At 38.4% G+C, this 12689-nt stretch overlaps 1 protein-coding gene across 6 annotated transcripts in view; it reads right to left on the bottom strand.

Moving 5' to 3' along the window:
* The window catches only part of LOC106051110 (transient receptor potential cation channel subfamily M member 2-like), a 220678-nt gene that overhangs the window by 165089 nt on the left and 42900 nt on the right, over window positions 1-12689 (bottom strand). For all 6 annotated transcript variants that reach the window (XM_056003788.1, XM_056003786.1, XM_056003789.1 and 3 more), the window contains exons 8-10: window positions 11168-11256; window positions 10398-10441; window positions 10130-10242 (exon numbers count right to left, since the gene is read on the bottom strand). In XM_056003788.1, coding sequence (XP_055859763.1) covers window positions 10130-10242; window positions 10398-10441; window positions 11168-11256 — 246 coding nt within the window. The remainder of the gene's footprint in view (window positions 1-10129; window positions 10243-10397; window positions 10442-11167; window positions 11257-12689) is intronic.

Genomic DNA, 12689 nt, shown 5'->3' with positions numbered 1-12689 from the left:
AAAGGCCTTGGCTATGTTTTATCACGCTGACATCTGCAATATGTTAAGCTTCAATATCACTGCCTGGTATGGCAATCTGAGCATTAAAAATAAAAATAAACTTTTTAGAACCCTAAATGCTGCTGGTAAAATCATTGGCAAAATACAAACCCCATTTGGGCAGTTGTTTGAGACAAACATCTATAAAAAAGCTAACAAGATCTTCGAGACAAAGAATCCCCCTTTGTGTCGGGATTTTGTGATTTTAACAATCACAAAAGAGATACAAGACACCGATAGCAAAGACTAACAGACACAGACCCTGGCAATCAAATCATTAAATAAGAACAATCTGATATAAACCTTGTCACATGTAAATTATGAGTGCGTCTGGTGTGAATGTACACTTTGGTTTCTTATAGTTTTAATGTTTTTTGTTTGGTGTAATGCACAAATTGTAAGACAAATTTCAATATGGACAATAAAGATTATTATTATTAATACTTGGGAACGAAAAATTCTTAGGAAAATCTATGGTGCTATACAGGATGAAACAGGGTGGAAGACACGCTCTAACCATGAGATATATCAATTATATGAAGACCCATCAATAGTGACCGAAATGAAAAAGAACAGACTACGTTAAGCAGGTCACCTTGAAAGAATGTCAGATAACAGAGGAACGAAAATCATATACAGGCAAAAACCAAAATGCAAGCGAGCAAAAGGCAGACCCAGAATGCGATGGATTGATGATGTACAAGCAGATCTTGGGGTTAGGGCGTGGAGACAAAAGGCCCAGGAAAGTTCTGAATGGAAGGATGTGTTGAAGCAGGTCAGAGCCATCCATGGGCTGTAGCGCTACTGTGATGGATGGATGACTTAACCAAGGTTAAATAACATTTATTTTTACATTACTATTTGATTTATAGAAATTTCTTCTAATAAACCCTAATGCTTTGTATTTATTTTTTTATAGTTTCATCAATATGGGGATTCCATGACAATTTTTCATTTTTAAAACACCAAGGTATTTTAAGTTTTTAGTCTGCGTTACTGGTTTATTAATAAGATAAGTAAAATTTATTTTTGTTATATATTTTTGTTACTCTTAAAAACTGACTTTTTTCTGGGTGGAAAGACATGCTTCAATTTGATCGCCCTTTCAGTAATTCATCTAATTCTGTAAAATGTCTGTATCTTGTGTTGTTTAAATTCTTCAATACATTATGCAATCATCTGCAAATGATCTAACATTTGTTTCTGAACTAATGCAATATGGTAAATCATTTATGTAAATTAAAAATAGTAGTGGACCTAAGACTGTTTCTTGAGGTACACCTGAGTTTACTGTTATATGTGTATTTAGAGACATTTATTATTACATTTCGTTGTCTCCCTATCATAAAATCTTTTATCAACTTATGCAATGGACCATCAATGCTAACATTTTTTAAGCAAACTATAACTGGTAAACTTTATCAAAAACCATAAAAAGTTTATAAGATAGCATCTTTTTGCTCACTATTATCTAAATTTTTTGAAAAAACATTATTTAGTCCTATTATTTGTGTTTCATAGTGTTACAAATGACCAGTGACAGGAAGAGGTTAACGTGTGACCCAAACGAGATAACACAGCAGCGGGTGTTCCCTGGAATGTACATGTATAAACAGAGACAGGATGTGACGTTTCCTCACGTGTTATTCCAGAGGATACTAGCCGTGTTTGTGCAACTTTGGACAAGCGATTAGGGACTCTATATAAGCCAGAGAGTTAATGTGAAAGTCAGTCGTGAGTGAGTCGTCGGTACTGTCTACTGTGCGAGACAGTAGAAGAGAGATGTGTACGACTCGATGCAAGTTAACTAGGGTAGAGTTAACTGCAGTGGACTACTGTCGTTAAAGTCTTTACAGCGAACTACAGTTTACTTGAGCCGTTACAGTCGATACAGTCGATGTAAGACGTGTGCGGCCCTGATTCGGTAGACTTGAGTACGACTTGGTTCAGCTTTGGGAGACCTGAAGCGACACTGGGAAGTGTGTCGTTGGTCTGTTCTGTGGAATACGGCTCGATGCAAGTTGAGAAGAGATGAATTGCAACGAAGTGAAGAGATCAATTGCAACGAAGTATAGCTAACTGTAAACTGACAGATATTGTACAGTCTTCTACGCTACATGTTACAGTAACGAATTGTTAGAGTTAATAGTCATTAAAGTTATAAGAAACTGAAAGTTTAGTCGTTAGGTTCTTTGCAGTGTTTTTATTTGTATGCCTACTATTACATTTAGCCAGAAGATTCAGAAATACGTAACAACTGGTGTCAGAAGTGGGATCTTTCTGGCTAGAATATATTCCACCAAACTTCTTAATAAACTCTACATGAAAGAACTTAGACAAGAGCTTCGAGAAAGAGGTCTACAGCTTAACGGAAATAAGGAATCGCTAACAGCACGTCTCAGACAAGCCCTGTTGGAGGAAGATGAGAATCCAGACACTTGCCAATTTGAAATCAAACCTAATACGATGGAGCTCCTTAGAACTTTGCAATACAAAATGAACTCGGTGAAAGAGAGCATTAAGGAGATAGAATCGAAATCAACACCAGATTTTCTTCATTTGACCAGTTGACCAAAGCCATGAATGAAAATGAACAAATAGCTACCACGCCCAACAAGACAAAAGAACAAATAAAAGATCAAACGAGAATCATGATTAATGAGCTGCTGAACACCCAGCAGTATCAAATTAAGTCGACTGATGAAAGAGCTACACCATTGATGAACAGCGAACAATTGTCCAACCAAGGATGTGGCGATACAGACAATTACGATAGGCATGTTGGTGATAGTTGTGCTGTCTTTGACTGTGATAGCAAACCAAATGAATGTGGCCCACAAGAGATGAAAAGAGACGATAGCTGTTATTGTTTCAACGAGAAGCTGAATGAGACAGTTGAAGAAAAAAGAGAAGAGACCTATAGTTCAACCGAAGATTTTGCTAGAGATATACCCGATATGAGTACCTCGACCAGCCAGACAGAACAAGACAACGTTGGGTCTGCGTCCAAGCCTGTTGCTGTGGGCATTAAAGACTTCTGTCTTCGATCTGCCAGTGTCTACGAGAGGAACTCGAAACTTGATTACTGCAACAATGCGTTTGACAAGAACTATACGTACGTAGCTTTACAAGAAGACTGTGAATGCCAAGAAATACACCAGCAAAGTCTGGACTTAACAGAAGCTTGTCCAGCTGTCAAGATCAGCGCGAGAAGTCCTGGTCAAAGTCAAGAAAACACAATAGAATCTGATGCTGAAGTTGATGGACCTTTGCACGTTGAATGTTATCAACCTGCCCCACAGTCGAAATCTCCAGACTCGGATGAAGGTGATGACGTGTTTGACACCTTGCCTTCAAGTGGACTTGCAGCTCATTCGCAAAGCACCCTTCGAAGAATAATGCTTAAGCAACTTGTTAGATCTACAGTCTTGATGACTACAGCTATGAAATGCCATACCTTCCTATGTGCTAAGAGGCTGCCATCAGCATTGATCGACAAGAAAGCAAGCCAACGACAACGACATCAACGCAACCAAAGAAATATCAAATTGAGGAGAAGGCGGAGAAAGCGACACATGCAGAGTGCAACGTGGATGGCTCCAAAAAGATCAAGATACAAACCCACCCCTTCTCCCACTGATAGACCCCCACCTGCATTTATGAAACTCCATAGCCCATGTTGTTAGAAAACAAGCCCACCACTTCTCCCACTGATAGACCCCCACCTGCATTTATGAAACTCCACAGCCCATGTTGTTAGAAAACAAGCCTACAACTTTTCCCACTGATAGACCCCCACCTGCACAAACGAAACTCCATATCCCATGTTGTTAGAAAGATTCTGTCTGGAACCATCAGACCAAAGAAGAAAGCCTTACGAATCAGTTGAAAGTGTAAAGCCAGCGCAGCCTTGTACACTTTCTCATGCGAAGTCGCTAAAGAATCATCTAAGAACATCCCTCATGAGAGTAGTTTGATGAACTATAAACAGAGGTTTTAGAAGAATGATAATCTAGTCAGAAGCAAGAAGGACAGAACTAGTGTAAGGTGACAGAACTGTGAAGTGAGTAACTCTGCGATAGAACTGTAGGAAAAAAACTGTACGAGAAGATCAACCCAACAGACATCGTACAAACCCAAAGTTAGTTGCTGTTGTTTAAAAGAATATTGCTGTACTGTGATGAACCTGTGTATCTCTGAAGAAGCTCTGTAAAAAGATGCTTGAAAATGTAAAACTCAGCCAGTGAAGCACGAACTCGTTAGAATGCTGCCCAATGTCGTCATCTGAAGGTCGATGTTTCCATACCATGATTGATGAAAACATTTGTGAGGACTTGCTGAAAAATGAGGATTTGGCTCCCATTCTTCTATGAATAGAAGATGGACAACGGCCAGATTGAAAGAACATCTTAGAGAAATGGGCAACCACCAAAGCTTCCTTCTTGAAAACGTCGATCGGTTTCTTCAGTATCGTGGTGAAATGGAATCTGTTCGGGACGAAGAGATCTAAGAAGGGGGCAGTGTTACAAATGACCAGTGACATTAAGAGGTTAACGTGTGACCCCGACGAGATAACACAGCAGCGGGTGTTCCCTGGAATGTACATGTATAAACAGAGACAGGATGTGACGTTTCCTCACGTGTTATTCCAGAGGATACTAGCCGTGTTTGTGCAACTTTGGACAAGCGATTAGGGACTCTATATAAGCCAGAGAGTTAATGTGAAAGTCAGTCGTGAGTGAGTCGTCGGTACTGTTTACTGTGCGAGACAGTAGAAGAGAGATGTGTACGACTCGATGCAAGTTAACTAGGGTAGAGTTAACTGCAGTGGACTACTGTCGTTAAAGTCTTTACAGCGAACTACAGTGGACTTGAGCCGTTACAGTCGATACAGTCGATGTAAGACGTGTGCGGCCCTGATTCGGTAGACTTGAATACGACTTGGTTCAGCTTTGGGAGACCTAAAGCGACACTGGGAAGTGTGTCGTTGGTCTGTTCTGTGGAATACGGCTCGATGCAAGTTGAGAAGAGATGAATTGCAACGAAGTGAAGAAATCATTGCAACGAAGTATAGCTAACTGTAAACTGAAAGATATTGTACAGTCTTCTACGCTACATGTTACAGTAACGAATTGTTAGAGTTAATAGTCATTAAAGTTATATGAAACTGAAAGTTTAGTCGTCAAGTTCTTTGCAGTGTTTTTATTTGTGTGCCTACTAGTACATTTAGCCAGAAGATTCAGAAATACGTAACAATATGATCTATATTTACTAAAGCCACGTTAGTATGGAATAAGGACACTATGTTTGTCTAAGTGGTTGATGATGTTGATACATAATATTTGATCTAGAATTTTACATTGTATTTTTAGCGTGCCTTTTTATTTGCAGAATGACTCTGAAACCATAACAGACGTCAACCAGACTTCCTTCCTCAGCTTGACCAACACAATCCTTTCCAGGACCTACAGCATATCTAGCTGATTTACGCCGAGGAAATTGGACTGAAAACGAAGCGGGAACACCCAGCAGTTATGCTGGCAAACGACTGGACAACAAGAAATGTTACCATTCAGTATCTGTTATGTTGTGAGCAGACTAAAAAGGACCACAAAAACGTCACGATGGCAAATACCGGTGAAGAAATTGGATAAGGATGACGCACTCTCATGGCCTCATGGTACAAGAGGATTCTTTTTGCCGATTTGTATGACATGACAAAGAGCTTTTGGTCTAAACTGATCATAAATTGTGACGTTGCAAATCAGTGATGAGGCTTTCTATAATGAATGGTCCCGACAGGATGGACTAGCCTTCTATTACAAATGGTCCCGATAAAATGGACTGGCCTTCTATAACAAATTTTCTCAACAGGATGGACTGGCGTTCTATAACAAATGGTCCCGATAAAATGGACTGGCGTTCTATAACAAATGGTATCGACAGGATGGACTGGCCTTCTATAACAAATGGTCCCGACAGGATGGACTGGCCTTCTATAACAAATGGTCCCGACAGGATGGACTGGCCTTCTATACCAAATGGTCCCGACAGGATGGACTGGCCTTCTATAACAAATGATCTAGACAGGATGGACTGGCCTTCTATAACAAATGGTCCCGACAGGATGGATTGGCCTTCTATAACGAATTGTCCAGACAGGATGGACTGGCCTTCTATGACGAATGGTCTCAACAGGATGGACTGGCCTTCTATAACAAATGGTCTAGACAGGATGGACTGGCCTTCTATGACGAATGGTCTCAACAGGATGGACTGGCCTTCTATAACAAATGGTCTAGACAGGATGGACTGGCCTTCTATAACAAATGGTCTCAACAGGATGGACTGGCCTTCTATAACGAATTGTCCAGACAGGATAGACTGGCCTTCTATAACGAATTGTCCAGACAGGATGGACTGGCCTTCTATAACGAATGGTCCAGACAGGATGGACTGGCCTTCTATAACAAATGGTCCCGACAGGATGGGCTGGCCTTCTATAACGAATTGTCCCGACAGGATGGACTGGCCTTCTAGGACGAATGGTCTCAACAGGATGGACTGGCGTTCTATAACAAATTGTCCAGACAGGATGGACTGGCCTTCTATAACGAATTGTCCAGACAGGATGGACTAGCCTTCTATAACGAATTGTCCAGACAGGATGGACTGGCCTTCTATGACGAATGCTCTAGACAGGATGGACTGGCCTTCTATAACGAATGCTCTAGACAGGATGGACTGGCCTTCTATGACGAATGCTCTAGACAGGATGGACTAGTCTTCTATGACGAATGCTCTAGACAAGATGGACTGGCCTTCTATAACAAATGGTCTAGACATGATGGACTGGCCTTCTATAACGAATTGTCCAGACAGGATGGACTGGCCTTCTATAACGAATGGTCCAGACAGGATGGACTGGCCTTCTATAACGAATGATCTCAACTGGATGGACTGGCCTTCTATAACGAATGGTCCAGACAGGATGGACTGGCTTTCTATAAAAAATGGTCTAGACAGGATGGACTGGCCTTCTATAAAAAATGGTCCAGACAGGATGGACTGGCCTTCTATAAAAAATGGTCCAGACAGGATGGACTGGCTTTCTATAAAAAATGGTCCAGACAGGATGGACTGGCTTTCTATAAAAAATGGTCTAGACAGGATGGACTGGCCTTCTATAACGAATGGTCCAGACAGGATGGACTGGCCTTCTATAACGAATGGTCCAGACAGGATGGACTGGCTTTCTATAAAAAATGGTCTAGACAGGATGGACTGGCCTTCTATAAAAAATGGTCCAGACAGGATGGACTGGCCTTCTATAAAAATGGTCCAGACAGGATGGACTGGCTTTCTATAAAATATGGTCCAGACAGGATGGACTGGCTATCTATAAAAAATGGTCTAGACAGGATGGACTGGCCTTCTATAACGAATGGTCCAGACAGGATGGACTGGCCTTCTATAACGAATGATCTCAACAGGATGGACTGGCCTTCTATAACGAATGGTCCAGACAGGATGGACTGGCTTTCTATAAAAAATGGTCTAGACAGGATGGACTGGCCTTCTATAAAAAATGGTCCAGACAGGATGGACTGGCCTTCTATAAAAAATGGTCCAGACAGGATGGACTGGCTTTCTATAAAAAATGGTCCAGACAGGATGGACTGGCTTTCTATAAAAAATGGTCCAGACAGGATGGACTGGCTTTCTATAAAAAATGGTCTAGACAGGTTGGACTGGTCTTCTATAACGAATGATCTCAACAGGATGGACTGGCCTTCTATAACGAATGGTCCAGACAGGATGGACTGGCTTTCTTTTAAAAAATGGTCCAGACAGGATGGACTGGCCTTCTATAAAAAATGGTCCAGACAGGATGGACTGGCTTTCTATAAAAAATGGTCCAGACAGGATGGACTGGCTTTCTATAAAAAATGGTCTAGACAGGATGGACTGGCCTTCTATAACGAATGGTCCAGACAGGATGGACTGGCCTTCTATAACGAATGGTCCAGACAGGATGGACTGGCCTTCTATAACGAATGGTCCAGACAGGATGGACTGGCCTTCTATAACGAATGGTCCAGACAGGATGGACTGGCCTTCTAAGACGAATGGTCCAGACAGGATGGACTGGCTTTCTATAACGAATTTTCCCGACAGGATGGACTGGCCTTCTTTAACGAATTTTCCCGACAGGATGGACTGGCCTTCTATAACGAATTTTCCCGACAGGATGGACTGGCCTTCTATAACGAATTTTCCCGACAGGATGGACTGGCCTTCTATAACGAATTTTCCCGACAGGATGGACTGGCCTTCTATAACGAATTTTCCCGACAGGATGGACTAGCCTTCTATAACAAATTTTCCCGACATAATGGACTGGCCTTCTATAACGAATGGTCCAAACAGGATGGACTGGCCTTCTATAACGAATTTTCCCGACAGGATGGACTGGCCTTCTATAACGAATTTTCCCGACAGGATGGACTGGCCTTCTATAACGAATTTTCCCGACAGGATAAACTGGCCTTCTGTCGTCTTTTTTCTATCTGGTTTAATATTTAGCTCTATTTGCATGGAACAAAATGGTGATAAACTCTCTCTTTGGTATTGACACTGTTAAGGTTTGTCAATTAAAAGCCTAATTGAATGGGGAGATAACATTGAAAAATCTTTCAATAACCTCAGAAATAGAATCATTTCTTTATTTTGTGATAGACCTATTTAGCTGCTTGTATTTTTGCAGAGTGGTACTGGCTAGAAAATGATAAGGTGCACCTCTTACCCTGCTAAATGAAGATTTGCAATAGCGTTCGAAAGCGCTTATGTCAGCATAAGACATGCCAAGAAATATCAACTTGCAGTTTGGTATTTAACATAATATAGCCAAATCCCACAACCATGAGGGGTAGTTCAGTTGAAATACTTGCTTTTGATTGCTCTGACTTAAATATTTCAAATAAAAAAAAATGATTTGCTACCTCATTATATGGTCAGGATTCAAAACCTTGCCACAGAAGTTTAGTTGGTAAATAAAACAATAAAGCCCTAATCACTCGGTTCAATTAGACTTTACACATTTTCTTAAAGCTCTTGCCTGCAGTCCATCTTCACCTTCACTGAAGTATAGTAGGGAATTGGCGCCTATAGTTAGAAAGGCTTTTATCTAACAACCAGGCCTGGACATTGGGATTCTTCATCCCATGTCCAGTTTGAGGGCTCCCAGCGGTAGACGACCATATTGATTGACTGGGCCAGACCGGGCCGTGCCGCGTACACAGTGCTCCGTCTCGGAGCTTCCTCACCAGCTATAAGTGATCGAAGACAGTGCTAACTGCAAAGAGCTTGTATCATATTTCTTTAATGTAACTGCCACTGTTCTGCGCAAGGGTCGCCAATCCAGCAATCCGTATCTGATGACGACCCCCCACAAAATGGGTCAGACGCCATCACTAGTCACTCCCATACATTTTTCAAAGAAAAATATCCTTTATGATGGTTGAAACCTTTTTCAACAGGTCTTGGCGTGATGATCCCATGCTTTCTCCTTATATTAACTATATTATTTCAAAATTGATGTTTATACTGTGAAATTCAAGAGTCGACCGGTACCAGATATGCCCGTTTAATATTATGCTTTTATTTTAAAACAGCCACATTATTTTTATAAAACAAATATGTTGGCTTGTTATCATGTTCCTAATAAAAAAAGGAAAGATTCGTTCGCTTTTCCTGGCAGATTTCAAATGTAAGTGTTAAAGGCCATGGTACCAATCCATCTTTGCAAGCGTGACTGACCTAACAGAGAAAAATGCATTTTCAACTTTATTCTGTTGAAGGAGTAAGATCTTCTACACTTTGTGCTGACCTTTCGGCGGGCATGATGGAACGACGCCGTGAGTCGTATTTTGGGCATCACTGATATATTTAAAATAATTATTTAAATATTTTTTTAGTTATATAAATTGTAATTATTTAATGTATTTCTTGTTTAATTATAATTATTATGTATTTGAATTGTTTTTATTTCAAGTATAATTTTGTCGGGTACTACGTAACAAGATCTTACCCAAATAGGAATGTAATATCTTCTGTGCAATGGAAGTTTCTGTCCATGTTTGGTTGATGTTCATTGTGACGTAATTCTTTGAATGAACATTCCCTTTTAGTACGTCACTAGATCTGGTAAACGGAATCAAAATCTATATTCATATGGCATATAATTTAAATGTATCTTATAAACCATATATATATAAATATATTTGATCGTAACATTACATTTGTATTATTTAAATGCAAAGTTGATAAGAAGAAAGTTAAGTTAAAACATAATTTACTTATCATTTAAGGCTTTTTCAAATCTGGTTAAATTTTCAGATTCCTGAAATTAAAAGAATTGTTACATTTAAAATAATTTTATCATATTATTTAATTTTTTCACACCATTTTTTATTCATTTTATATTTCAGATGTATTAGAGATACTTAACAATCAAATTAGTAATTGTATAATTTTCCGTTCTGTGTTTTCAAATAGATAATTAAAAGATATTTTCTGTTTATGAAAACAAATATCTTTAAGCAATTTTATCTAAGAATTAAAACAAAATGAGGAAAAAATATAAACAAAAGCATTAGTTTGAAAGTGATTTTTGACGTGGGAAAAAGCATTCATACATAAGAGAGAGAGAGAGAGAGAGAGACAGATACATAGTAATACATAGATACATAGATACATACATACATATTAAACAGACAAATACTGTTCAACATAAAAAAAAATTGAAAAAAAAAAGTTTCTGTAGAATGAGTTATCTATGAGGAAACCTATGTATAAACATTTTAATTCAGTGTTTCTCAAACTGTGTTCCGCGGAATAGTAGTGTTCCGCGAGGCCTAATTAGGTGTTCCTCGAATTACTTTAATAATTAACGAGTAGGGTACCGTGACAATTAATCGATTTTAAACAAATATTTATCAATATGTTCCATTAGATATTTAGAAAGATCAAAGTGTTCTCTTAAGAAAAAATTTGGGAAACACTTTTTTAATTGAACACATTTGTTGTTTAACAAGTATTAATTACAGACATTTTAGTAAACAATTACCTTCAAAATTATGATATTTCTATTATTTTTGATATACTCTTCCTGTTCTTTCTCATCCATATGATCTCCATTGTAAACAAGGAGACATTCTAGAAAAATATATTTTGTAAATATAGTTAAATAAACTAAAATGCTGTTAGTTAAAATCCATATATTAGTTGATCAATTTAAAATAAATAATTCAATGCATACTATTCATAACTTTTTTATACGAAATCTCATCTTGGAGAGTTAAAATATAGTTTGTGCATTTGAGTTTTAGCGGCCCCCGAAAGGGGAAAAGCCGCTATTAGGTTTGAGCAAATTGACCACCTTGTTCGTCTGCCACACTCAGATCTCAAAAACACGAGAGGAAAAAAAAAAAATGTTATTTCACCATGTATTGTGGCTTGCAAAGATTAGGTGTCACGGCTATTTTTTGTTTTCTTCAAGCAAACCGTTTAAATTATCAAATTAATTATGCACCAGATAATACAAAATCTCTAACCCTAACCTTTTCCTCTAAGACTTCAAAACATAGTGCTAGTATTTTAAAAGTTTCATCAAATCCATTTTTGAAAAAAAAAGTCGAAACTGTAAAGTGTAAATACAAATTTAATATTTTTTTGAAAATGTTGTTTGATATATGTACATATATATTGTAATAAATAAACACAAAAAATAAATATTACGCTGCTTACTCTAAGCTATCTAAACTGGGAATATAAGGCGGTAAGACCGCATTACAAACAGCGATGTCTTTGCCAAAATCGGTATGGACAGTAAAAAGGGATTTTGTAAAGTCCGATAGTTACGCTGGGCAGAGCACTTATGAAGTATTAGAAACGAACGCATGCCATTCTTTTTAGGAGAGCTAAAAGGTTGTCGGCATATTAAAGAAGCCTCACGATAACGTAACAGAGGAACCCCAAAGTAACGCTTTAAGGACCAGCGAGACAGCGATCACTTACAAAGGTACAAAGGCCATGGAATACCAATTTGAGATCACTAACAAATCCTCTGCCCACGATAGAAGTAGTCGGCTAAAAGAAAATCTCAATCGACCAGAGGCGGACAATGGTTAGGTCTGCGCAGAAAATGTAAATCGCAGATGGGGCTGTGTAACCGCGGGAAATAGCCATTACTGGGTATTATAAAAAAAAATTCACACATTTTTTAACTAGTACTTTAATTATGTCAAAGAAAAATTCAAAAATCTATTCCAAAATCTACTAACATATGTTTCTACATTTATTTTTTTCTCTTTTGTTTTGCAAAATATACGAGCATTTTAACCACATACCTGAATTGATTTATTATGAAAGAAAAAGCTGAAATAAAATTTACTGAGGTCTTTTTATAGTTATTGTGTTTTGCCTAATTTATACTTAGTTTACATTTTATTGCTGATAGTCGTGTAAGTGGTTTTAACTTTGATGAAGACTAATAAAGATACAATGCCAATGTTGAATTAGGCTTACTCATTTATTGAAAGTTGTTCTTTTTTCAAACAACTTTTTAAGCCTAGTGACGTAGGCGGTGT

This window comes from Biomphalaria glabrata, chromosome 11 (assembly GCF_947242115.1).
Source record: "Biomphalaria glabrata chromosome 11, xgBioGlab47.1, whole genome shotgun sequence".
Taxonomy (NCBI): domain Eukaryota; kingdom Metazoa; phylum Mollusca; class Gastropoda; family Planorbidae; genus Biomphalaria; species Biomphalaria glabrata.
Note: the sequence above shows the minus strand (reverse complement) of the source record. Positions and strands in the feature narration are given on the sequence as shown.